Consider the following 26,526-nt stretch of genomic DNA (forward strand, 5'->3'; position numbering starts at 1 on the left):
TAGAAGCGTGTTAGGCTTTGGTATGTGACTCTATGTTTTAGCACTGCAGCACATCTTGATATATGCAGCTACTGGTTCAGTAGTACTGCCACTCCGTTGTGGCTTGACAGAGTTTTTGGTGTGAACAGCAACTGATTTTTATTTGGGGCTGGCTATTCAGTGAGCACTAACCACCTTGTCAGCTCAGACTCATGATTTGGTCCGTGCTCACAGGAGTTCAGGGAGTACAATGAACACTTCTATTTTGGAAGGTAGTCTATAGTTCCTGCTTACTGTGCTCTTCCAGCAGCTGTAATAAAGCCTGCTCTTTTGCATTCACACTTGCTTACAAGGTCTCAGCATTCCCATAGCTCAGTAATTTACATTTCCTAGTTCTCAAGCAGGGTAGCATGATTAACAAGCACTGGGGAAGCTGCTTTGGCCATTCTGTCACCCTGCTATCTGCTGACCTAAAGCTGCTGCTTGGCTTTGGCGGAAAGTTTTGTGCTAAGGTTGCCAGGAAATCAGCACTATCATACTGACACCTGGTCTTAATGATATTCTCTTTGAGCTCGGGGTCCAGCTGAGCAGGCAAGCCCCTGAACTCCCCAGCTCTGCTACTCAGTGGTCCCTGCTTGGCAATAAATATGTACCAGCCTGGAGCTGGGACATTTTGTGACTGTAGTACTGTAGGTCTGGTGCCTGTCAGACTCCAGAGGCTTCAAAACCAGGGCAAACCTTTGACACAGAATGTCCCTGTCCCAAACTGAGTGCCCTGGTGCATTCTCTTGATGTTCCAGCTTCAAGCCCTAGAGGTTTGGAACCAAGAGACACCTACAGCTGATACACAGCTGCATTATATTTACTTGTAGATCTCACAGCTGCTTCTTCCAGCAAATCTTTGAAGAAAGAGTTTCTTCCTAGGTAAAGACAGTATTTCTTCTGCAGGAGGCTGTTTGATGAAGCACCTATATTAAGCGTGGGCCTTGCACAGCACACCCTGTGTGTACTTTTGGTCTCACTGTGTGAGAGTCAGTGGAGAGGGCACATCCCCCAGGGTGGGGTGGGCGGCTGAGAAGGGAGATCTGCAGCTGCAGCCCCTCAAGGCCTGATGAGGGCTTGTTATCACCCAGCTGTGTGAAAGAGCAGCACCAGCAGCCTGCAGGGATGAGGTGGTGGCTGGCTGCCCTGACCCAGCTCTAAAGAAGTTGCAAAAGGAGCAGACAAAAGAAGGGAAGAAATGTGAGGCTCTTCAAAGCTGCTTGGGAAATCCTCAGAAGAAAAGGTGAGTGTGAATTCTCTCTGGTTTTGCTGCTGTTATTGTTAAAAATAGGGTAAGTGGTGGCCCTGCTGGGAGAGGGGTGAAGAGCTACAACCCCTTGCTTGTGGGGATGGGGTCTACTGGATGTGGTGCTGTTTGAATGCTGTCTGGGCCTGACTTGGTCCTGAGAGACAAAGAACGAAGTTGTACCTTAGGGGATGTTGCGGCAGGAAGGGCTGCAGCTAGTGCTGGAGCCATGTTGGGGGACACTCTCTGGCCAAGGAGAGGAGAGCAGCTCCACAAACAAAAGGAATGTGGCTGGAGGCTGTTCTCTAACCCTAGGGCTCTGCAGCATCAAACCCACATTTCCCATGGATATCTGTAGGACTCTGGTTTTCCAGCACCTTGCTTAGCTCAATGCAGAAGTCTCTCAAGTTTGTCACATTTGTCTGGAGGATGGTTGTTGTAGTATAAGGTTTTTTTATGGATTGTCCCAAGCTGGTCACATCCTTCAGCCATTTGAGGAAGGGACAACAAAGATGTGCTTTAAGTGTGGTGGTCAGGTAAGGAACTGGTATCGAATGGTTACTGACTGAATTTTCATTGGCTTGCCCACTTCATAGCCTCTGCTTGGCAAGATTCAACTGTGGTTTAACAGGCTGCAAGTCAGCTTTAAACACTTTTAAAGTCTTTTTAAAGAGTGTTGAAACTTTGCACTAATAAAGCAGCAGTAATTATTTTAGATTCTCTAACCTATGCAGATTGCTGCATTTGTTCACCCAGGTGGTAGCGTTTTACTTGCTCTGGGTCTTACTGTCTAACAGGTGACAGTATCAGAAGGCTTTTTTTTATTGCACGTTATTTCTTGTGCTAAGAAAATGCTGATTGAACTTCCTTAAAATGTTGAAGTGGTGCAAATTACAATGCATGTCTCAGGAGAGCTGTTAAACTCTAGTTCTACTAATAGGCTCAAAACTAAGGTTTAAGAGAAGTTTTATTATAGAACACCCATGTGCTGTTAGGGATCGGGAATTGGTTTGTGATTTTTAAGGGCTAAGCTGAGGATCAGATGGCAAAAAAAGTTCATATTTATATGAAAAATATGTCAAAGTTTCTGTTTAAGGCCATGCTTAGTAGCTGTGAAACAGTGTACGAATTCAACGGTCCTCTGCTTCTGCTAGGATTGTGCCAAAGCTGTGACCTGCACGTGGCTGTGATGAAGCTGTTACTGCATAAGCTTTAAATCAGACTGAGGTTTCTGGTTGTTTCAGGAATTACGATCTCATGCTAGTAGGCAGCAGTCGTAAAAACTTTTGATGCCTGACTTACTGTCTTGAGGAGGGTAGGTAAGAATCATTCATGGTGGCAGGCTAGGTAGGAGCTCATCTATGATAATATCTACAGTCCAGAAAGACTTCTTGTGAGTTGTCTGTATATCAAGGTGGAAGATTGTAGGCAAAATTAAACTGGATTCTTGGAGTAGAATTTTACTGTTTAGCCAATATCTTTCTAGAGCTGCCTCCACTGCTTTCTATGGGCTGTAGTAATTCTTGCTCTGTTGTCCGTGTGCTGTACTTGTTGTAAAAGACTTAGAGGATGTGTGCTGCATGTGCGCCCCTCCATTTCTGAGTGGGAGTTGTATTGAAGGAGAATTTTGCTATTTCTACAGAAAACGTGCGTATTCAGTTGAACCATTCTTTTTCAGGTTTTCCGTGTACATTTTATGATTCCTGGCAGCTTTTTGGATTCCTCTGCCTGTCTATTGCTCTTTGAACAGCAAAGTGGAAAAAAGCCCTCAGATGCTAAAATAAGTGAGAGATGTGGATTTATTTTTTTTTTTTTAACAAGTCTAGTCAAACCACATTTTCCTCTGTGCTTTCCATCAGTCCAGCTGGGTTAACATTCCAGCTAGAGTAAGGGCTAGTTGAATGCAATCCAACAAAGTAAGAATGCATGTCTTTTTGTAGCCAGAAATGCACTAAAAATGCCACACGACATCAGAGCTGAGAAGAGAGCAAGTTTTGTATCTTTGAATTTTAGGGCTGGGCTGGTTTGGTTGGTTTTGAGCCTCTTTGACTAGAGCAGGTTTCTGTTTTTTCTATACCTGGGTCCCCTGCAGATGGGGCTGTGAATGCTTGAGGGAGCCTGCTGTACTGCTAATTGCTGCACGGGCATTTAACCGCAGGCAAAGCCAGCCCGGCTCTCCCTGCTGCCTCCTTTCCTAGTCAGGGGACAGGTCTTTGCATCACCCGGTAACCACAGGCATTAATGTCTCGGGCCCTGTTTTAAACCTGCAAGGTCAGTTGATGGCTTTTTCCAGTGCTCCCTGGATCTGTCATGTCGCTGCAGGTTCACTCTCTCCTCTCCTGTGCCCAAGTGAGCCAGTTGGCCCACACTGGTGGAGAGCTGTGGCTAATTGGAGGAAAATGGGAAAGCCACATATAGCTGAGCCGCTCCGCAGGTGGTGGGTAGATGTGAGCTAGTTGTCAGTGGAATCCTGCTTGCTGGGAGACCCGTCAGCTATTTTGACAGCTGGAGTGAGCTGACCTCTGCAAGGTATCTGGGAGGAAGTAAAACCAGTGAAGCTGAGGATCTTCCCCGCTGCTGTTGAGCTGGCTGTACTTTCAGGAAGGGTCTTGCCTCCCACAGCTGTGTGAGGGAGAATTGAGCTGTCTGGAAGGCAAAGCTTGGTGTACTCGATAAGGGCAAGGCGTAGAAGGGACAGGGGAAAGTTACGTCTTCTCCATTTGGCCATCGTGATATTCCCTTGGGAGGTTTTTTGCTTCCACAGCTGGATTTTTGTTTGACTGTGTCACTACTTCTCTATGTAGTCTCTGAATCACGAGCCTGTCTCTTGGTAAGGGCCCTAAAACCCCCTGCACCTCGTGGCATGTGTTTTCTAACGACTGGCTTCTGTTAGCAGCCAGGGGAAGGCTGGGGATGGAGAGAGGTGGTGGGGGGACACAGAGCCTGCTCCTGCCAGAGCCAAACGTGGAGACAGGGTGAAATTCTCTGCTCAGTCTGGTAAGCTGCCTGTTGGGCGAGTGCCTGTGTGAAGCTTGAGCTGAGGCTGCCCTGTGGATGAGGGTAGTACTGCGGCCGAATTGTGAGCTGGCTTGCTCGTCTCCTAACAGCAGGAGAATGGACAGCGCTGAAATGACTTCAGCTCTGGGGCTGGATGTTGCTGCTGGCGAGGCCTTTTTCCCTGCTGTGCTCTGATTTTTCATCATATGACAGAAACCTTTTTTCCTGCCCCCCCTTTTGCTTGGGCAAAGAGTGCTAAGTGCAATATTCTGTTTTCTTTGCTGTGGCTTAATGGATCCCTTATACTCAAAAGGTGCCCTTTGGGGAGGCATATCTAGCTTTTGAGTCCTCTTTGCCCCAGGCAGTGGCGACAGCAGCTTGCTGGCCCTGCTCCTCAAGGGAGTCACCACACTCCTCTCTTTCCCTCCCGTGTCTCCTTGGCTGTCTCAGTTTGGCAGGTGCAGGAACCCGTGTCTGGTTGCTTGGGCAGCATTTGGTGAGGGCAAAGGGCCAGTTAGTAGCGGAGCTACATTAGCCCGTTCTTGCCTGCTGTGCAAAGGCTTATTATAAGGCAAAAAGGTTTTATTTCAGACTGAAAGTCAGCGAGCGTGTTCAGGCAGTTGAGTGAGCTCTGTTTATTTCCTCTGCTCCTTGAAATGATATCATTATGGCCAGCAAAGTTTTGTGCTTCCCCAAAGCTGGGCAAACAGCTACGTTACCTTCTAGGAGACCAAGGGCAGCGCTGTGCAATATAGAGGTGGTATGCAACTAGTTTCATAAGAAATTGCCATTTAATCTACTTTTTAGAGTAAAAGTGCTCCAAGGGGAATCTCAGGTGTTTTGTATTCCATGATTCTTGAGAACAAGTCTGTGTTTGTGTTGGTGGGTTTCCAAGCATGCTGGTGTAATGGTACGTAAGAGAAAGCACCCCTCATGCATCGCTCCCAGCAGACTTCTCTCGGATGATTTAAATCAAATGCTAAGAAATGCTCGTAATGGTAATTTATTATAGAACTGAATTTCAAGTCTTGAGAGATACACTGCACAGTTCCCTTTGTTTAGATGTGTGGTGGGGAATTCAACAAAAGAAACAATTACGAAGAGAGTCTCAGCAGCCAAGTACAAGTTCTGGCTGTATTAATGGTTTCCTCCAAAATGTGCTTAGCGTCCTAAGAAAGTATTTGAGTCCTGTAGAGGTAGCACCAAACTCAGTTACAGCTCAGCCATTATCCCCAAACGCTGTAGAGCTCTGCAGGATTTATGGGGTAAACTTAGGCAGGAGGAAAAAGATATTTCTGGGTCAAATTCTTGCTCTGATAGCAGAATTAAACCTGTATACTACTTACCTCACATCAGTAAGTGCCCTTGCTTGCTGTACTGTTGCACGCCTGACTTTGTGTGGCTGTCAGAGTGTTCTGAAATGCTTTTTGCTCTGACATGAATCCTGCTCCTGCCATAGCAAAGCACCAGACAGTACGCAGCTGGAGCCATTGTGGCCTTTTGGGTTCTGAGGTGACTGAGAAAGGGAGTGGTACCTGTTTTTTCACATTTTCTTTGTTAGATTTGGGACTGAATCAGATGTTTAACAACTGAGGACTGCTTGAATACCTCCAGGTTAACAGCTGCTTTAACCCTCACTGTCTCTTCTGCTGAAGAGAAGAATCCTAGAATTAGGATTTTTCTTAGACACTACCATCTGCTACTTTTCAATGGAAAGCAGGTAAACTTACTTCAGCTAGGGAAAATGCACGTTAAACTTATTACTTCAAAAAATATTTGAGCCTAGGAGCAGGAAATTAATGCTTCTTTATCCCTTGTTTTAAAACATAACGTTAGCTATATATACCAAAACAAATTTGAGATGCTAAAACCGCAACTGCCTTTTCATAGTTTTTCTCATTGTTAGAAGAGCAGAATAAATAACAGCAGCTGTGTATTTTAAAATTACGTTGTTAATAAAATCCTGGTACATTTACATAAATGACAACATTAATGTACAATTAACAAAGCGTTGTAATATTACAGCAACAAAAGAGGACCTATGTATTTGTACAGATAGCTGGAGCAGCTACTTGAAAATACTTTCCAAGATAAAGCCTTTTGTGGTATTTTTCAGGCAGACCAGTGATAATTTTGAAACACCTGTATGGCTTTCTGGTAATAAATAGGGTTGCTGAAGCTGGTGATCTCAAAAGTAGATGTGTACCTAAAGCACAAATGTGAGTGTGCCCAGACAAATGTGTCTGTCAGCTGCTGAGCCCAGACTAATCCTTCTTATCCTTGCATGCAGTTCACCTCTGGTGTAAATCTTTTAGGAATGAAGCAATGTCAGACTTTGAATTTGTTGGGAGATGCTGGAGTTCGTTCTCCTTCCCTTCATCTACCTAAGCCATGGCTGTGTTGTGCTTCGGAACTTGGGCCCAGCTGAGCCTCCTTCCAGTGTGTTTAGTTACAGTATAAATTGTTGAATTTCTAAGAAGCAGTAGTTCTCCACTGAAAACTTGGCTTCCTCATCTCCTTCACCCACCTATAATGAATGAAAGTGTCTTAGCAAATGCTTTTGGTGGGTGTTAACAACGATCAGTGGGAATACCTGAAGGTCTTTCCCTTAAAGCTATTGTTAAGAGCAAGGTCTGTGTTTTTACACAACTAACTGCTTTCTTAATGTTGGGATTATTTAAAATAAGAAAAAACACACACAAAAACATTGCCTCAGACTCAAAACTGTAGACTGAACTGTTTCCATTTAGTTCTCCTAAGTCAGTCAGCTCGAAGGTGGCCTCGAATGAGTCCCTGTGGACCAGAGCCAGCTGTCTGCTGGGAACAAGGGAAAAATGTGAATCTTGTTGCATCTGAGTCGAGGCATCTTGCTCAAGTGCTGCTGCCTAAATGTTAGACTGCAGCCTTCCTCTAGGAACCCGTCGGGTGTGTGCTATGCCCAGTCCCCCCTGAGGTAGCGTATCTGCGGAAATGTCATTCCATGGATGTGGCTGTGGAAACGGAGACCAGAGGTCAGAGCTCCTAATCCCACCTAGCTCCAGAGAGAGCACAGACCATCAAGCTGTATGTTCCTCAGGGTCTTAGGGAGACTTTTATTGCTATTTATGCTATTGGACAGCTTCTCAGCATAGTGCTAGCTCCTGAGTCTTTTAGAAAGAATCTTTAATGGTGTCAGGTCTCACAGATAGTGTTCAGAAACAGGTTTCTAAGTTGGAAGTGATTGATTTCACTATCAAGCCCTGATAGTGAAAAGGTAGACAGTCTTTTTTTTTTTTTCCCCTCCTCAAAATGCATTCAGATTAACAACTAGCACAGTGAAACTGTATTAAAAAAATACAAAAAACCAATACTACCCTCCCTGCCCCAGCTCGGTTTTTCATATTAGGTTTAAAGAGTGAGTAATTTCAGAGTTAGTATTAGTTTCTACTCAGCTTTTGAACATCTACAAAATATCTCTCTCTCAAGGTGCAAACAGTTTGGGGGAAAATTTATGTCAGAGTCTCTTGCCATGTATAGACACTGGTGTTTATTGCTCTAGTTACACCAGCCTTTGTGTTCAGACAGGTGACTCTTGAATGGGCAGCAGTCCAGAGGATTAGAAAACTCCTTCTATGCAGCCTTCTTACAAGTAAAACATCTATGCGCATGAACTAGGTGGCCACTGTGGTGTGTAGACAGACACTTAAGACTACATATTAGGTGTTGAGTCTAGGTAAATTGCCTCACTTCTCTACAGCCCTGCATTGTGCTTGTGTAAATGGCAGCACTGATCTTCTCTTCCGTTCAGGTTCTTCACTTGCATCCTCAGTTCTTGTTTGCGCGGTGACAGTGTTTCTGTGACAGTAGTAGCACAGAGAAGCCAGCTCCCCCTGTCAGCGTCAGCGGACGAGGCGCAGCACCTTGCCTGGGGGGTGGCTGTTGTAGGGGGCTTTCAGCAAGATCCAGAAGGCAACCAGGAAAGCCAGAGCTTTGCCCGACGACGCGTCCCCGTGCCGTTTGAACCAGTGCTCCTGCCACTGCCTCCTTCCTGCTTCACACCCTGGAGGTGACGTACACTGAGTGCAGGCGGCCGGCCAGGGCTGTCTGCAAGTCCCGCAGAGGGTCCAGGCCTTGCACTTTGCTGTTCCGGCTGTAGATCAGCTGTTTGAATGAGTCCTGTTCTAGGAGTGAGCTCATGTGTTTGAGGAAGAAGCCTTCACAAAAAGAGGCTAGTTCAGGTGCGTTGTGAATCTGTGAAAGAGAGGAAGATCAGTCAGCCTTTTCTGTATGCCACAGACCTAACGGACTGGGCTTTGGCCCTGAGAGGTTGGCTCAGATGATCCCTGAGGTCCTTTCCAACCTGGTATTCTGTGAGTCCCAAGCCCAAGCTTCTCATTTCTAATGCTTTCCTCTTTAATGTTTTCTAAGACAGAAAAAAAGCCAATAATAACAGTGGAAAAGCACTGAAGGTAGGACCAGTGATGGCTGATAATTTCTTTTGGTGCTTTTTGCAGGCACAGGTGTGAGCAGGGACACATTCAAGCTTTTTTAATTCTTTCCCCTGAGGGCCTGCTGCTGGCAGGGCCACTGGCCTGAGCTCCAGCCTCTTCCTCTCAAAGGAGAAGAGCAGCTGGCTGGTGAAGTGGCCAAGATACCTGTTCAGCTGCAGGGAGTTCGTGTGCCCCAACACAAAATGCTGAGCTGCCAGATGGTGTGCTCAGCTTGTGGCAATAAGAATATGGTTCAGAGGATGCGAGCCTTACTCCTAGAAAAAGGAGATGAACGTAGGAAAAGGGAGATGTTACGCTTCTATAGCGCGTTAGGTGGGTTTCTGGCTGTGATCTGGTTCCCTTTGCTTCAGGACCAGCAGGGGAAGCTCAGTAATGGGAGAACAATGAAACTCAAGTTCAGTATTAAGCAGCAATATGCACATACACACACGCCCTCCCCCTTTTCTGGGAACTTAGTGCAAATAGTAATTTAAGCAAAAGTACTAAAGGCCAGTAGGGAATACTCCCTTCCCCCTCTCTACCACTGCAAACTGTTAAATTTTAGATCCTGAAAGAAACCAGCCTGAGTTCCTTGAAAAGAAGTGGCCCAGTGTGAGAGTCAGGAATTGTAAATAAAGGGTCAGCGTGACACCACACAAATTAAACGTGCACATCATTATCAGCCTTTGACAGAGGCTTTCTGCTTGTCTGTAAGGGATCTGACCCTGCAAACTTCTAGGAACGGCAGAGTATTTCTTCATGATTTAATTGATAATATGGATTATTTGCTACAGAGGTGAATATCTGTGTCACAACAGAGTTCATGCTAGTTCTGGAGCTGTAAAGAATATATTTTAGCAGTAGGAGTGCTAGGAAAGGGTTTACCTTCTTAGTTGCTGTACTATGATCGATTGCCCCTGCTGCTCTGAGGATCTGAATCTCTCAGGCTTTGCTGTATGATGTTGCTGTACCCGCCTGCAAAGACCCCTCTCCCCTGCTCTGTAGGGATCTCACATCAATTTCATACATGATTGCTTTGGACAAGAAAACATACTGGGGCTGTGTAGGACTTTGCAGGCTGGAACTTGAACACATCTCACTTGTGGCTGCGGCTGGGGTAGAGTTACCAGCATAGCAGGTGCCTGCTCTGGGCCTGTTGTATTTAGTTACCAAAACGAGACTGCAGAAAGCATCCATGCTGTTTCATTGTGATTCTTAACTAAGGCAGTTTGGCATATACCTTTGCATATTTATAGATGTTAACAGAGTTCTCCATGCTGATCGTCTGGGCACAGAGGATTTCACAGTGTCTCTGGAGGCCATCCAGTTGAAACAGGCTGGCAGCCGACAGCAGCTAGCAGGATGAGAGAGAAGCTATTTGAGATCATGAGCCTTGAAAGGCTTTTAGGGAAGGGAAATGGACAGAACTGGTAATTTCCTCTTTGAAGGATTCCCAGCTCCCTGTTTTAATGGCCAAGTCCTCCTGAAAGAGCAGAAAGGCCATTCTATGCCTAGCTAAAGCAACAGATTTTGCTTCTTAGCAAAGGCTTGCTCCTCCTGCAGGAAGTGCATTTGTGCTACCTTCTGTCACCATGACATAGAAGCTCTGGACTGCTCAAAGCCTCCTTTACTCTCCTCAAAAAAAAAAAAAAATATAGTTGTGTGTAGTCTTTTGTGCAACCTTTAATTTCCCCAGACTACTTGTAACTGAGCAGCATTATTGTAAAAGGGCCTCCTTGTAACGGGGAAGTGCTCTTAGTCCAGTCTTTGCAGCACCATCAGCTGCTCTGCAGAAGTTCAGTGTGAAATCAGTTGTGTCTCCACAGCCTCAGCCCCTTGGTGTTCAGCTTGCTGCAGGCACCAACGCTGCTGAATCAGCCGTGTCTTTTCTGTGCCCACCAAAAGCCCAGCGTGCTCGTGCCCGGGACAGCAGGTCCTGGTGCCAAGGAGCTTCTACCCAGCCCTGGGTACCAAAAGCACTGAGTGATTTCCTTCCCTGCTGCTGCTCACCCTCCCCACACCATCTCATGGACATAATAAAACATAATTGGCAGCTCCTATTTCCAAGCAACTGTGTGTTTTGAAATGTTAAGCTTATTTCAAAGTGTTAAGTGTACCCCTGGCTTGGAAGCTTGCTGTCCGCTCCTGGATTTTGCCTTTCATGCTCTGTTTATGCCCCAGTGCACTTGGCAAGACTTAGAAGAAAACCCTCTCACCTCTAAGATATCAGTGGTGGGAATTTCCATAGATTCTGCTCCTCCGTAGTATAAATACTGCATCAGCATCTGAAATGGGAAAAAGGCCAGGCATGAAGCTGTTATCCCTGCAGTCACAAGGGGCTGGGAATGGCCATGCTGCCCTTCCTGCACAGACCGGAATTACATGGTATGCTGGTGCTTGCCTCCACTCTTGGCTTTGTTTTTTTTTTCTTCCTAGCATTGCAAATTTGCTGCTTTCTAACACTCTTTCCTTCCTCGGGCTCTGTAAAGGGCCCTGTTGAGGATTTGAGGCTGAAGGGTGACAGTGCGTCTCTGAACAACATGTGTGTCCTTGTACAACAGTTCCTTGGATCCAGGTTTGTAACAACCTTGCAGGCTGGTCACACGCAGAGCTGCCGGCTAGCTGGAGCACTCAAACAGCCACGCAGGGAGCGTGTGTCTCAGGGACCTCCCAGCCACTCACCTCCCATGCTGTGCTTGTAATCAGCTTCCAGCCCCCCATCAGGGCCAGAGGAAAAGGCCTAATTGTTTGCAGGGAGAGCAAGAGGCAGCTTCTGCTCTTTGATCTCCCTGTGCACCCCCCCAGCTAAAGCTGTGTTTGTCTTATGTAGGGAAGGACTAGATCTGGCGATGGAAAGAGAAGCTGTTCCAGTGTCCTGGGTGCTGTGTCAGCAGGTGTGGGTGCTGCATGCTGTGCTCACCCTTTCTAACAGTAGCAGTAACAAAACTAAGTGTCTGCTTTTAAAATTGCCTTATTTGTATAACGGAATTACAGGGGAGCAAAGCTGCTTTCCAGCAGAGCCCTGAGCAGATCTCTGGTGGCTCAGCATTCTCCATGCACCATAACTGAGATGTCTGGAGAATGCCATCATCCCCTTAACTCATCGGATTTTATTTACCATCAAATTGTTTAATTCTGTGAAGTATTTAGCTGTTTTAATTCCTTCTGATTTGTTGCTTTCTCCAGTGAAGCAAAAGTTTATCTTCCGAAACCTTTTGATGTTAAAGAGGCTTGTTTCAATATACTTTTTCTGTCATGGTCTGAGCTGCAAAATCTGGATGTTGTATCCAACACAAAACTGACATAGCCCCTTTCAAGTAGAACAAAGAAGTTCTTGGTCAACTTCATTCCCTCTCTATGAGGTGACAGTGCTGCTGAGCAACAGCTTTGCCTTTTTGTTTGCTTATAGAAAGAGAAGAAGGAAAAGCCTCAACCCTGTAGTGAAACCTATTCTGCACTTCAGCTTTCTCTGTTCTGTTCCTTTCTTGCAAATTTGAAATGCAGATCTGGAAAACTGGAATAACTGAACTATCACATTTCACTGACTTGTTTTTTCCCCTCGGGTGTGTGTCAAGTAACTTCCTTTCTCTCCATCATGAATGAACCTCCCTTAGGTCCATTAAATATGGAAATGTCGTAAAAGCAAAGTGCAGTTCTCAATTTTGAGCCTTTCTTGAGAGAGACACCATTGATTTCTGATCATCTGATTTGAATTACTATGCAGCCTAGCAGTTCACCTGCTGTAAATAAGTTTACTTTTAGCTTAGCACAGCATGAAAATGGTGTCTTAAGAGTATAAAACTGCTTTCAGTAGAAGACTAGATTCTCCTGCTTTACGGAGGAGTCAGCTGCCTAGTAAAAAAATAAGAATATAGACTGGAGGTTTCTGTTTTAAGGTTGATTCTATCTGAAAAGTTTTGATAAAGATCAGAATACTCCTGAAATACAATTGTGTTGAAATGAACTCCATCTCTACTTGTAAATTACTGATAATATTAAGCCTTGGCTTAGTCTCAGCTTCCTAGTATGTGAGACGATGAAAAGAATAAAGAAAAAATAGAGTACATTACATACCTTGAAAATATTGTATTTCATATCGCTGATTTCAACAGTCTTGCTGCCATGGCTGTCATGTTCCGTTTTATTGGTCATTAGTGTCTTAAACCTGAGAGTGGTTTTAATAGATTTCTGTATTAGTGCTTCATATACTCAACTGCCTATTGACAAACAGCCTAAGCAAGGAGAAAATAACAACCTTTCCTCGTTCTTGTCTGCAAGTTGAAAATGGAAACATTTCTTTCAATTTAACAATGCTTAGTTTAGAACTTCAGAGACAACCTGTAAATTACTTGGGTCTGATCCAATCCCACCCTGCAATAGTTGCAAAACACTGTTACTATGCCAGTAACAGAGATCGAAACTCATAACTGCAAGTGTACCAGGCCAGGGGTGAGATTTCTAAGAAATCTAGAGCAAGTGTAGCTCTAGCTAGCAAACTCTGGGAGGGGGTGTGGAAAGACAGTGAAGGGCTGGATGTGTCCACTCCAACTGCTGCACAGGTTTTTTGGGATAATTTCCGGTTAGTTTAGGTCAGTAGAGCCCTGAGAATCTCTAACGCGTACTAGGAGTGGCTAGAAAAACTCATCTTTACTCTCCTACTATTCTTAACAGTAGCAAAGATGATGGGGCTTGGTCCCGCAGACCTGACTGATGGTCTGTAGTCTGTATCCTTAGCTGCTGCCTTCCTGCAGCGAGGGGTTGAGAGCTAGTCACGCAAATGAGAGACTAAAGGGCCAAGTCTTCCTTAAACGCTTAGCTGTGGAAAGCGTCTCACCTGTTAGATGCAGTGACCAGCAGGACTTTGTGTGCATAAAATAGCTTTCCTTCTACTAAGAAAGTTACATCAGACATTTCTTTATTGTTTAGAAAGTGAGGATCTGTTAGGGTAAGGAAAAAAAAAAAAAGAGGGTGAATATTTTTTGAAACTGGATGCTGTCAAAAAACCCCCAAACAAATCCCAAGAACTTCAGTCCTTTGGTGAGCATCTTACCCAGCCGAGCTGGCAGTGTCTTTCGGATTTCGGGAATGCTGGGTATGGGGCTGCTGCCGTAGCAGTGGGTGAAGATGGATGCGAGCTGCTGATTGATAGAATCGTTCTGTAAGGAAGATGGAACAGGTCTCATCCATCGGTACTTTGTATTGAGCAGGTTTCAAACACGCTGTTACAGTTCACTCAAGGCTTATAGCAACTGCACCCTACAAAAATAACCTCCAAACAGAGGAACAAGAGCATGATCTGAACAAGCATGTGCTGACACAATTCTCTCAGCAACAGTTTACGGGCCGAGCTCTGTCAAGGGAAGAAGAGCCTGTCAGCAGAAGCTCATCCTTCCACTTCTCTGTAAGAGGTAAGCCCACAGGCGTGTTCTTGGCAAGACTGGATTCATGATATTGGCTCATTGTCAGATATAAAGTTCCTGTTCCCACTTTGCAATTGGTTTTCGGTAGCCAGTTGTATCTCTTGCTTTTAATTTAAGGGACAGTTACAATGTCTGTTGCAGTGACCACTTATGGAGCTCTCAAGAGCTGTGTGTGTGTGTATGTATGTATATATATGTGTGTGTGTGTATATATACACTCCTCCGCTTCCCCTGTCCATACATTTCAGCTGTATCCCACCTACAGCCAGGAGGCAGGCATCCCCCGCCCAACACATAAGGGCAACAGCCTCTTGGAAGAGAATAGGGTAGGGACTGGGTGAACTTATCCGCAAAACAGGACAGCTAAACAATACACCGTCATCAGATCTGTTCTAAACACACCTTGAAAAGCAAGGTAAAACCAGTCATAGGCAACCTTTACATAAATGTAGAAGGAAAATGGTGCTGAACAAAAGCATTGTTCAGAAAACTCCCAGAAGATACTGCTGAGAGAACCTGAACTGCCCCGTACTGTATTGGTAACTCTTCCTCTTACGTTCACCTGGTTTCAGAAGCCAGTTGCTGAACTGGAATTTAACAGAATAGATTTCACTTGTATTGAAATTAGTCTTTACCGTAAGGACTGCATATGAACACGGATAAAGGCTATCAGGGCCATTTTCATACCATAACGCATTAGGGACTTTGGCGTAGCCATTCACTTGTTCTTGTTGTGATCCACCTTGTACAACAGCAAAAAAACACTTGATTTTTATACTGTTACAAAAATAATAATTACTTTGCTGGTTTTGAGGATATCAAACATGAGCTGCAACCCTTCGTTAACCAGTTCTTCGTTATAGTCCTCCTCTTTAATGGTGACAAATTCCCGCAAGAGGGTCTGTACGACTGAGTAACGGGACTGGTAGAAGGTTGTCCGCAGTGACTCGATCCACACGTGGAGCTTCCATGGGACCCCTGGAGCCACAGCGAAAAGGACAGTGAAAGATTATGATTTGCTGAAGGACCTGGGTGTAGGTTGTCCTGCTGCTACCACTAACGCAGATCTCTACCTAAATCCCAACAGCAGATTGACTGAACTGGGTCATTGACAGGTTAAGTGACTTATCTACAACAGCAAATGTTGGTACCAGGAGCGTAAATTGGAACTTTCTGCTGATTGTTAAGCACCAGAGCCTCCCTACTGTGTGTTTAGCTTCATGATTAGAACTACAAAATACATTTGACCTGATCTTGTAAGCACACCTAACCCTACAAAACCACAGTGTGAGGTCTTTTCTCCTGGTTACCTCTAACAGTCTAGACACACGAGCTTCAGAACTTCTCTTTCCTACCATTAGATCAAATCTGTTCTTTCACCTTAAACCATATATATACTCTCTGATGTTATCTCTATTTTTGAGACCAGCCTCTATTAACACTGAATTTTAGGTGTCAGAGTATCTGACGAAGGGACATGTCCCTTGCTTCTGGTACTTGGGAACAGAGGATCCAGCCAAAAGCAAGGGACATCCCTGATCAGTCGGAATTTGAAAAAAAGATGGGATGAGCCTTAAACAATTTAAATTAGACAGCTGGTTCCCATAAGCTTGGGATAGATTTACAGTTGAAGTTACAGATTCTTCTCCAAGTGAAAGGGGCAGAGGAAAAGACTTTTTACTCCTTAGATGCGCACAGTGCTTAAACACCTTACCAAGTGCCCTGAGCTCCATGGTGATGTCTACGTAGCCGTGCTCAGCGCTGTAATACATGGCCTCCTGCAGAGCCTTCATTCTTGTTTTACACAGCCTGACTTGCCCCTCGCTGGAGCTGCCCTGGCTGGAGGTGTCACTCTCCACTCCCTCAGCTAAAATCTCCTCCAGGGAGAGGACGTCTCCCTTCAGTTGCTGGGGCTGGGTCAGGAGCTTGCGCAGAACATTCCTGAAGAAGAAATACCACTTATTAATAAATTAAATATCAACAATTCAGACAGGACTATGTCGATCTGGGTTTAAGGGTCTGGCTTTGTAAATAATAATTTCCTTCCCAAGGGCAGAGGGCTAGCAAGTAGGGAGCAGCCTTTGAACCGTTTGTCCTTTCCCATCCCACATGTGAGAAATTGAACCCCTGGAAACAAGGGCAGAAAAATGGAATATGCTCCTGTACCTTCGTGGCACCAGGGCATATTTCAGAGTGTTAAAGCAAACTAGTTTTGACTGCAGTCTGTACTTTGGCATAGAAGCACGCTTCTTTCTGCCAGCCCTGACTGTCGTAACATCTTAAGCTCTGAAGTAAGATTTACCAGAGTGTCTGTTAGAACCCTGGCTGTTTTCCCACATGACCATCTTCAAGCACTGTTACCTCGTTTTAGTCAGACCTGCTTCCTGCATAGGTAAACAGAAACCATAAAAGACACTAGTTCTGCACCACTAAAGCCAGGGCAAATTTTGGGGGGGAGTTGGAATTTCATACAGCAGTTGCAAGAAAGGGGCTTTCTTGTTTGTGTCCGGCAGCTTTCGGCAGCTTGCATCACTGGTGTCCCAGCAGACAGCTGGAGCCAGCTGCAGCAGACGTTCCCCATCCCAGCAAAGTCCACCCGAGGACTGGGCCGTGACGCTGAGCTGCCGCTAGCTGGTGCTCTCTTTGCACCCACACCGCTCACTATGACGGAAAACAGTTAATCTTTGTGCTTTTGGATCACCCTGCCCTGTCCCATTAGAGAACAAGCCTTGAATTTCAGAGTTTGCACGGTTAGATGTTGCAGAAGATTGCGGGAGGGGAACAGCACCGTGCTTGGGTAGTTTTACACTGTAAATAACTGCATTAGGCTGTTCCAGCTTTGCTGAGTTCGGGCCTAGGATATTTTCCCTGGTGTATCCAGCTGTGTGAAGTACCTGGAGGTGCAGTTTTGGCACTGCTGTAAGGCACAGCTGTGTTCAAGCAAGGTAGCTACTACTGACCGTGCTACTGGCAGGGCCAGCAGTACTGCTGGGAGACCCTGGGGGGGGTTATCAGCCCAGCTACGTGGGCGGTTCCAGGGCTGTTTTAACTGGCATGTTACCCTGACATTTTTTTCCGGGAACAGAAGAACTTCTGGATGAGTTTGTAAGTAATGTCTTATTTCTAAATAATTACCCTGAAAACAGGGTTGGAAAGCCCAGGCTGGCTTTTCAGCATTTTAATGACTGATCTCTTGGTCGGCCATCCAAAAACCAGAGATGCAGTCAACCAAATTCTGCCTCAGATTATTTTTGCCACCTTAATGTGATTAGATTCTGTCTCAGAACATAAACCACAATCTCATAACCTGTCCATAGGGGGAACTTAAGCTGCTCACAGATGGCCTAGAACCAGCTCCTTCTGACTTAATGCTGCAGAGCTACACCAGCAAGTGAGAGGATAAGAAAAAGAAAACAAATATCTTTCTGTTGTATTTTGTGCTTTTGACTGACTAAACTATAATCCCTTTCTGTTACCAAAGTTACAGTTATTGAATAATGAAAGTTTTGCATAATTTTTTCCCAAAGGGATGTAACAGAGAGTAACTACCAGTCTGAAGACTCTTTGTTCCCCAAAACACTCAAAAGGTACTACTTCCATCGAATCAGAATAGTCTGAGAAACTGCAGCACTAAAAAATGGTTGTTATCAGGAGAGTCTTAACACCATCTTCTGAGCTGCAGCCCTGGGGATTTGGGTATAAGACGTGTAAAATGAAGTCCCATAAGCAAGACCTACAGCAATAGAACCCCTGTTCTGACCATGAATGGAGCTTTACCTGTGCCCATGTGCAGCTGAGTGACTGAAACAATTCATATCTTCATGAAGCGATGAAGACATCCCGTTGACTTCCAGCATACTCAGGAGTGGATCGGCGCCCCTACTTAGCAATAAGCTGACTAACTCGTAGTTCCCTGAGGAAAAATGGGCAGAAACATGATGATGATTCCATGTCTGTTACCTTTTTGAAAGCATATAACGTAGGACTGGAAACCCACTGTACCGGCAACTTCTGTGCTCCCAGCTGAGGCTGCCAGAGCTCCCCACAAGCACGCAAGAGGCTTCGTAACGTCTCAGAGAGGGAAACTGAGTCACAAAGCACTTAAATTGCCTAATAGCGCACAACTAGCTAGAGGCAGAATGAAGAGAGAATTCAACTGGTGTGGTGCTCCCAATGCACACCAGCGGATGTGTGCAACCGGTTCAGCTGGGACCAGAGCCTGGGCTGCTCGGCTGGTGGGTGAGGTTAGCGGAGAAGCTGCTCCGCGCTGCGCTTGCTGACCACAGCTTCCTCAAGCTGCCCTGCAGAGCAGCGTATCAGTGCAGTCCACATTCAGTCTCCTTCCCACCATTTTCATTAGATATAGCAGTGAGAGATGGCAAGAGACCCTGCACAACAAGGATCTGTCAGTGGTGGGGGAGGAGGCCACTTTTTTAATCCCTTCAATAAAGCCCAGTACAGAGCAAGTCAGAGACTCATCTTCATAAATGCACAAAAATGAAGGAAAAAAAGTAGAAAGAGTTAGTGTTGAAAAACAACAGGTACTTTTAGGCTAGCACAGACTCCTTCACAGAATGCTAAACTCCTGACAGGTAGAAATGCAGAATTTTACTTGTATTTAATAAATTAATAAACCAGATTTCTTTATATAGCAGTTATTTTCCTCCCCAGGCTGAATTTAAACTTGTTAATTTTTGCATCTGGAAGTTATTTAGATCTAAGACATGCCTTGACTAGACAGTAGCTGGTTCATGTTTCTTGACAGTGCCCTGTGCAAAGGAGTTGTTTCACTCAGCTTTACAATGGAGGCCGCTGGCAGGAGGTGAGTGTTGGGACTAGTTGCGAAACCAGACACTCATTTAGTGCCCATCAAGCTCTTGCCACATGACGACAGCTGTTAATCGCTGCCAATCCAGCCGAGGGTTCCTACTAGTGTTTTAGAAATTAAAAAGCTGACTTTTCAGTAGCCAGCTCCCTATGCTACCCATTTGATATGTTTACTGTACCCACGGCACCTTAGAGTGCAGTGCAAAGTGACTCCACGCGCTTTACAGGCGCCGGACCCGCGTGCGGGTTGGCCACAGTTACTCTGGGGTCGCAAGAGGCAGAGTGTGCCGAGGCTGCACCCAGCTCACCTGCTGCCGACGCCAGCTGAAGAGGGGTCTCAGCGTAGTTGTCTTCTCCACTGTTAACGGCAGAGCCCTCAACGTGGGCACCAGCATCCAAGAGCAGCTGCAACAGACGCAGGAAAGACGAGTTGAGAAAAGAGCAATTCAGAAAGACCAAACAGAAGAGGCTGTGTGTGAGAAAGGAAAACCAGCAGATTCATCGTGAAGACTGCACGTGCACAAAGGGACCATCTCAAAGGCTAAAGCAAAACAGCTATTACAAGGCAAACCCCTCTTGCGTTTCCTCGTTCAGCCTAGGGCTAAAGTCTCCACATGAATGTCAGTTTAGTTTTCTTGTTTTCTTTTGCTTTACTGTGCTTGCAATATTGAGTTTATGCTGGAAAGGTGCTCAGCTGGCAGCGTGGAGAACACCACCTTTTTTTCTGAACGTGGTTTTGCAATTGTAATTTCCCAACTCCAAAGAGCTCTGCAGTCAGGGCTTCTCTGCAGCGCAGGAAGTCTGTCTTATTTAGTTTCACACTGTGCACAGGAAACCGGGCAGCTCCAGGGAATTCGCCCCTGGGGTCAAACATCCCTCAGGAGCCTGGGTAGTGATTTGCCCCCCACAGAACTTGCTTTTATCGAACACCCTGAGCTGCTCACTGAGGGAAATTACCCCCTCTCAGGTGAAGGGGAGAAGGTGCCAAGATGCTGGAGCTGTTTTATGGCCAGGTAGGGCTGGCAGCCAGCACCGGGGCACCCCGAGCACGGTTTGCAGGCGCAGCCCTGCCTGCGTGTGCATCGCCAGCCCTCAGCTGCTCCCGGCAGCGGAGCTTCACACAGGAATCCAGCTGGTTGTACCCTGTAACGGTGTCATAACAGTTTCAGCCACCCCCGATTAGTGATGACCTTGGCCTTGGCCCAAACAGCATCTACGTTCACGTTTTTATCATAGAACTTTTTGCAGAGCGCAACTGCTGGTTCATTTCTTTCTTGATGCCAGCTGTTCCATGCAGGTATTGAATGGTAGACCTTAATTGGAAAGGTGGTTTTATCCACCAATTTTAGCAAAAGCTGACATCTACCCTTTTAAATAGTAGTTGCCAAATGAAAAAAATTTATGTAATCTTCAGAAGTTTTAACCAAAATAAAAGAAACATACATTGTGGGTAATGCAGTCCAACAGGAGCTTTGATATACTTGGCTCCATCTCCTGGGAGAATCACGCTCTTATCTCACATGTAAATTAAGGCTGTCCAACCTCTGTAACACCAAAGGCTGTCCTGGCAATTTGCCATGTGGAGTCTAACCTATGTAATTATGTGCAGATGTACACAAACAAAAATTGAATTCGTTCAGCCTCCATTTGCTTACTTTTTCTTTTCTTTCCCCCACCTTGGAGCAGAAGGTAAATTAAGTTCACCAGCAATTGACTATCTGCTGTGATCAGTTTTGAATTCCTCTTGAATTTCAGGTAGGATTTCCAGGACTCCACCCCATTCCGCTGCCCCCTGACTTAATCCCCCAGAAAAGCAAGCAGGGAGGATGAGCGAGGCTCAGCTCCCACAACAGTTTAAGCCTTGTTCATGCAATTCTCAAGGATTATAAAGGAAGTTACAGATCATTTGCTGCCATTAGAGCAGAAATCAGCACACACTGAATTTTTGCACATGGAAATTTGTAAACCAATTAACATCTGATGTCAGAAAGCATCCTGATCAAGCAGTCTACCTGGAACCGCTCCACATGAAGCACTAATTTATCTAATACCAAAGACAAAGAAATGATTGTGCAGCACGGTTCTGGAAGCGGCAAGCCATGGACCAATACTGAAACCAAAGAAAAATAAGGAAACGTACTGTTTTGTTATCAAGACCTTGCTAGGAATTATGCCATCAATTCACAGTTCCCCCAAAAAGGCATCGGCTGCATTCTCCTCATTTTCAAAACAGGCAGTTTTTCACTGGTTTTTAGAAGACTTCCACCAAACTGAACACGGAGCCTGTGACGGACCCACGCCCCAGGAAGCCTGACCGTGAGGGTGCTGCACGTCAGTCCCCACCGTGTCTCCTGTAAAGATTCCCAACCAGGGGACTCCCCCTGCTTACCTGAACGACAGAGATGTGCCCATGTAACACAGCAAAGGTAAGAGCAGTCCAGTGCCGGCTGTCGGGGTGGACTGAAGGGTATCGTGGAGAGGTGCTGGGAACCTGAGAGGAAGGAACCACGTAGTTACTGACCACTGCGGTATCTGTCTGCCATAATCTTGAGACTTGCACACAACCGGCTTTTTTCTTTGTCAGTGTCAACTCCAGGGAACAGTAACTTAGGCCATTTAGAGAACGCTGCCAGCACAAGTCACTCTGTCCAGTCCCTTGGGCCTTTTTAATGGGCTTACTGGTTTCATCTCGTGGCAGCTCTTTTGGGAGGGAGGCCCCTTCACCCCCACCATGCCTATAGGACTTGCCAATGCCAATCAGAATTGGAGCCACTGAGCACTCCAAGAGGTTTTGAAGGTTTTCTTCCCCCTCCCAAATCCCTGAAGCAATGATTTCTGAAAGAAGTGGCTTGCTCAAAAGCTTCCAGAAATGAAGCCTTCAGTTGCTAGGAGAGATTTTGTAACTGCTCGTTTACAGATCAATAATTACAAGGAGAGGGTCCTCTGTTACTCACTGGTATATCTAAATTTGCTCCAGCATCTATTAGCATTTGGACCATGGCTTCATCTCCTGCAGCACAGGCATACATTAGTGGGGTCATACCCTTCAGGAAAAAAAAAAAAAAAGTTATCTTTATACCTATCACAGTGCAACAGTCACAGACACAGAGAGTTTGATTCTTAATGTACAGAAGAGTGTGTGTGTGTGTTTGTGTGTGTAGGCGTGCACGTGTGTAGGGACAGGGTATGTGTATGTTCAAATCATTCTGGTTTCAATGCAGAGTGGGCTCAACGCACCAGTATTGGAAAATGATGTGGACAAAACATCAGGGGACAAGACTGCAAAAATGCAAAAGGGATCAGTGAAAATCCCAGCCGTGTATTGTCCACAATTCTTGAGCTTTCTCAAGGCTGCCAAAAATTAAATACCATTTCTTGGATCATTTGTAGCCAGATGAACCGAAAGCAGAAAACAACACAAAAATACACAAGATGAATTTTTTTGGCAACTTATCCCCATTGCTAAAATCTTATTTGCCATAGTATTTCAGCATTTCAATCACATAAATCTCTCTCTCTCTCTACTCAACCAGCAAACCGTGACAGCTCAGAGATGAATTATGAGAAAAATGAGCCTTACTTACGGAGTTCATTCCAGAAGTAGCCAAGGACAGAAAGGAAATGGCCTAGTAAAATCCATTCCTGCTCACATCCTACAGCTTTTCTCCCCTCCTTAATTATTGTGAGCGTTTGATTTTTTCACAGGCAGCATCTCTACTGCTCATTGTGTAATAATACGGCTTCATCTTTAGAGATGGATGTGGACTGTATAACAGAATTACATCTCACACTGAGGAGTTCTTATCTTGTATCTGCAAAGCCATCTTTTCAAAAGAGCCACAATTCCAACCCTCCTGGGTTTGAGGCATTTACACACATTTGCAAGGATTTTTCAGGGGCAAAGGAGGATGGGTGGGTTTGGCTTCTGGGGGACTTGGGAGGATCTACTCTCGTTATAGACAAGTAAACTTAACTGAGAATTCAAAATGCGGGTCTGCAGCACAAGCCCATATTTACTGCCACAGTCAGGGTTCTAAAGCTACCAGGTTTGTATAGACTTACCTTTCTCCTTTTTTTTTTTTTTTTAAATTTATTTTTAGTATCAGTTTTGCTTTCCCTGCTTGTTCCTCAGTATGCAAAGGGACAAAGAGCTTGTTCTCCTAAACACCTCAAATCCCGTGAAACCAGAGCACTGCTCCCTCCCCACTAGAGGCAAATACAGGGTCCTGCTCCAAACTCAAGTTTCTGAAGATATGTTCTGAATTCTCTCCCTCTCTCTAAAAATATCTTCACTCACATATATGTAGAACTGGGTCTGAACACACACACCTCAGCGCTGGACAGGCTCACGTTCTGGGAGTGGACAAAATCTGAACCTGGATTTAAAGCCTGTATGTTAAGTTAGTCCAACAGTTCTGTCTGTTGCAGGACTCACAACAAAACTGTTGCTGTACTTCTCAGGTGAGAGATGGTCACGCCTGTTTGCGATGCCTCGGATGTACCTGCCCACTGTGCCGCGCGCTGAGACGATGCATCATGACCAAAAGAAATCAAGATCTATGAACTGAGTTTACAAGGTGCCAGTGTTAAACGTTCTGTCCTATGACAGGACGCAGAGACCTGCTTTCTGTTGCCATGCCTAAGTCAGTTTTCCCAAGTCTGGGTATCTGGCTTTGGCTTATTCCTTTGCAGGAAGGGCAGAACAAGCTAGCTGCAAAGTTCAGATTCAGTTTCATATTCCAGCTACGGCAAAGTCCACTGCTGGAGTTTGGATTTAACTCTATTTGGAATTGGTAGTGCAATGGAGGACACTTGCTTAGCTGCAGAGATGAGTTGCTCCAGAATCACTTAAGTGGAGAATTTCAGAGCAACAATATCTCCAGAGGGAGCCTGTCCTGCCCTCCTTGGTCAGTGCCAAAACATTGCTCTGAGACGTGGGAGCAGCGTTCTGCAAGGACGACACAGCCGCCAGCTCGCTACGGTCCCCTGTTCACAGTAGGACTGGCTAGAGGATGACATCAATATAGGATGACAATGAGACCATAAATAAGTGACAGCAGAAACTCCTCAAACTTTCCTGTGAGTTGCCTACAGAACACAGGGACTTTATGGATACAAAAGCCAAACAGCTCCCAGTTTGCTGGCTGGCAGAAGAGAGGTAAAAAACATCCTGCAATGAGAAGTGATGGGTCTTGGCACCAGTATCTCTGATGTTGGGATAGTGAGGTTCACAATGCAAAATAATCTGCTTTGAGAGAAGAAAAGGCCTCAGGGCTACATATATAAGAACTGCAAAAACTTACGAAAAGAAAAAAAAAAAGGAAGTGACAGACCTTCATAATATAAATCTGCCACCTTTGTCATTTTAATAAAGTCAGTATCAAGGGCACCTATGGATGTGATGCCCCACCTGCAACCACAAAGCTTCTTGTAGTGGACACAAATAAGGCAACTCCATACCAAGGTAAAAGCTCATGCAGGAGCAGGTTTTGCTCATATTTGTCTACATATTCACACTTCCTTTAAAACTGCAGGATAGTGGAGAGTACTATGGAACATGTGCCAGTTCAGAACTTGGTCTGAAGTGCTGTTTCAAGCAGTAAAATGCAGTCTATGAGAAAACCTCTCTACTTGAACGTAAATCCTTCCTACTGCTAAATATCCTATTGTTTGAGAGACATGACAGCTCATTCTCATTGCTGTGACAGCTACAATGAGTGTTTATTTGGGGGAGGTTTTTTTTTTTTTAAATTAAAAGCTAATTCCATGCATTGAATGATGCCGCAGAGAACAGGCTCTGCTGTTACTGCATGGAACTGACAGCACAAGCAGAAGCAGCTAAAGATTCCCCAGACTATCAAATCCCTAATGGTTCAACGTAGCTGAGCGGGGAACAGGTCAAAATGTAAAAATGGACCCATCAGCATGATGGACTTTCAACAAAGCAAATACTGACCGATACCAGTGGCACCGGGGTTCGTGGCGCTGTTTCTTATATGCCAGACTGTGCTGAGAACACGTAACTGTGCGCCTGAAAGCCATCAGGCAGTAACACCTTTTGGTCACTCATCACTGACCCAGACTGGAGTCGGGCTGTTGAACCAGAAGAGAGTGTCACTGGCAAAACCCATTTTGTTTTGACATTGTCTCAAGCATTAAGACATCAGACTTTCCATTCACAGCCAGCGTATTAACCTGTCTTTCATCAGGGTCTGAGACAGGTCATCCAAGGAACAGACCTACCTTCCAGCTGATAAAGACACAATTCACCCTAGGCTTTGACTGGCTTTTTAGGGGGTTAATTTTTGGGGGGTTTTAAGGGATACATTTTCAAACTAAAACATAAGCTAGAATTAGAAAAGCCTTGGAGAGGCAACTAACACTTACAACCTAATGTATTGATTTGATATTGCCACATGGGAAGGAACATGCAATTTGTTCATGGAGAGAGTTTGTGCGTGTGTGGCTCTACGGCATACCTGATCATCCATGGTGTTAACCCCGTCAGGTCCCAGGGCATCGATTGCTTGGTTGATCAGATCTGTCCTTCCACAGTTTAGCATTCGGAAACCCAGATCCTGCTGGAATTTTTCAGTAGCAGCCTTAGCATCCAGTCTCCGGAAAGAACTAAAGCAGCATTCAGGTCTGTGAAAGACAAAAAAATTTCTGGTTTTTTTTTTTTTTGTTTTTTTTTTTTTTTTCAAGCCCCATCTACAGAAATCAGGCTTGCAAATTTTCATGGTTTTACCTATTGTGTACCTTCCCCACTGCATAATCATTTCTGAAAAACATGGCTAACTTCACTCATACTGGAGATGGAAGTTTTAGTTGTTAGAGAAACACAGTAAGTTCATGTAAAGACTGAAAAAAAAAAAATAAAAACAGGTGTCCAAGTAGAGAAGCCTCGTCAGTGCCCTCTTCTGAGAAAAAGGCAGGAAGAAGTCTTTATTCCTTGCCAAGAGAGATACTGTCCACCCAGCCCCTCACTTCAAAGGTAAACTGGACCAGACACCGCTTCTGCTACATTTTATCCAGCAAAATGGGAGGGGATGCTGGAATTTGCCTGCACTGTGATGGGATTACTGGAACAGCGAGGTTATTCTGGCGGGACCGGTGTCACACACTACAAAACCTGCAGCAGCCCAGTTTCCTTAGTTCTGCTTCTCACCAAAAACCCCACCAAAACCCAGTTGCTTGAAATAATTAGCTGTATATATTTTGGATATCATAGTTGTATTTTCCTGCTTGTTATAGGATAGTCCATCAAACATATACAAAATCATATTGCAAGGAGGAGAAAGAGGTGGAGAGAAAGTATATCTAATAAAATACCAGTGTAGTTCTAGGATGAAACAATTATGCTGTGTGTCTACCAGACTAGCTATTATTTTGAAATAAAAGGCATTTCTGAAAGATGATAATGATTCTTATTCTTTTCTGGAAAAGCAAATCAAAATTAAAAAAACAAATACAAATTAAAAATCAAATTTAGGTAGTGGAACATTCTCAACTCTTTTCCAACATGTCAGTAAAAGGAAGTGCATTA

At 45.0% G+C, this 26,526-nt stretch overlaps 1 protein-coding gene across 1 annotated transcript in view; it reads right to left on the minus strand.

Annotated features, from left to right (window-relative positions):
* Positions 1–5,251: 5,251 nt before the first annotated feature.
* The window catches only part of ABTB2 (ankyrin repeat and BTB domain containing 2), a 136,441-nt gene continuing 115,166 nt past the window's right edge, over positions 5,252–26,526 (minus strand). The window contains exons 5-17 of the mRNA XM_009976475.3: positions 25,460–25,625; positions 21,935–22,024; positions 21,370–21,471; positions 19,289–19,385; positions 17,931–18,066; positions 15,868–16,094; positions 14,953–15,131; positions 13,784–13,889; positions 13,568–13,670; positions 12,808–12,898; positions 10,950–11,018; positions 9,974–10,087; positions 5,252–8,494 (exon numbers count right to left, since the gene is read on the minus strand). Coding sequence (XP_009974777.3) covers positions 8,297–8,494; positions 9,974–10,087; positions 10,950–11,018; positions 12,808–12,898; positions 13,568–13,670; positions 13,784–13,889; positions 14,953–15,131; positions 15,868–16,094; positions 17,931–18,066; positions 19,289–19,385; positions 21,370–21,471; positions 21,935–22,024; positions 25,460–25,625 — 1,678 coding nt within the window. The 3' untranslated portion in view covers positions 5,252–8,296. The remainder of the gene's footprint in view (positions 8,495–9,973; positions 10,088–10,949; positions 11,019–12,807; positions 12,899–13,567; positions 13,671–13,783; positions 13,890–14,952; positions 15,132–15,867; positions 16,095–17,930; positions 18,067–19,288; positions 19,386–21,369; positions 21,472–21,934; positions 22,025–25,459; positions 25,626–26,526) is intronic.

Source organism: Tyto alba, unplaced genomic scaffold, assembly GCF_018691265.1.
Source record: "Tyto alba isolate M040663 unplaced genomic scaffold, T.alba_DEE_v4.0 Super-Scaffold_8, whole genome shotgun sequence".
NCBI lineage: Eukaryota > Metazoa > Chordata > Aves > Strigiformes > Tytonidae > Tyto > Tyto alba.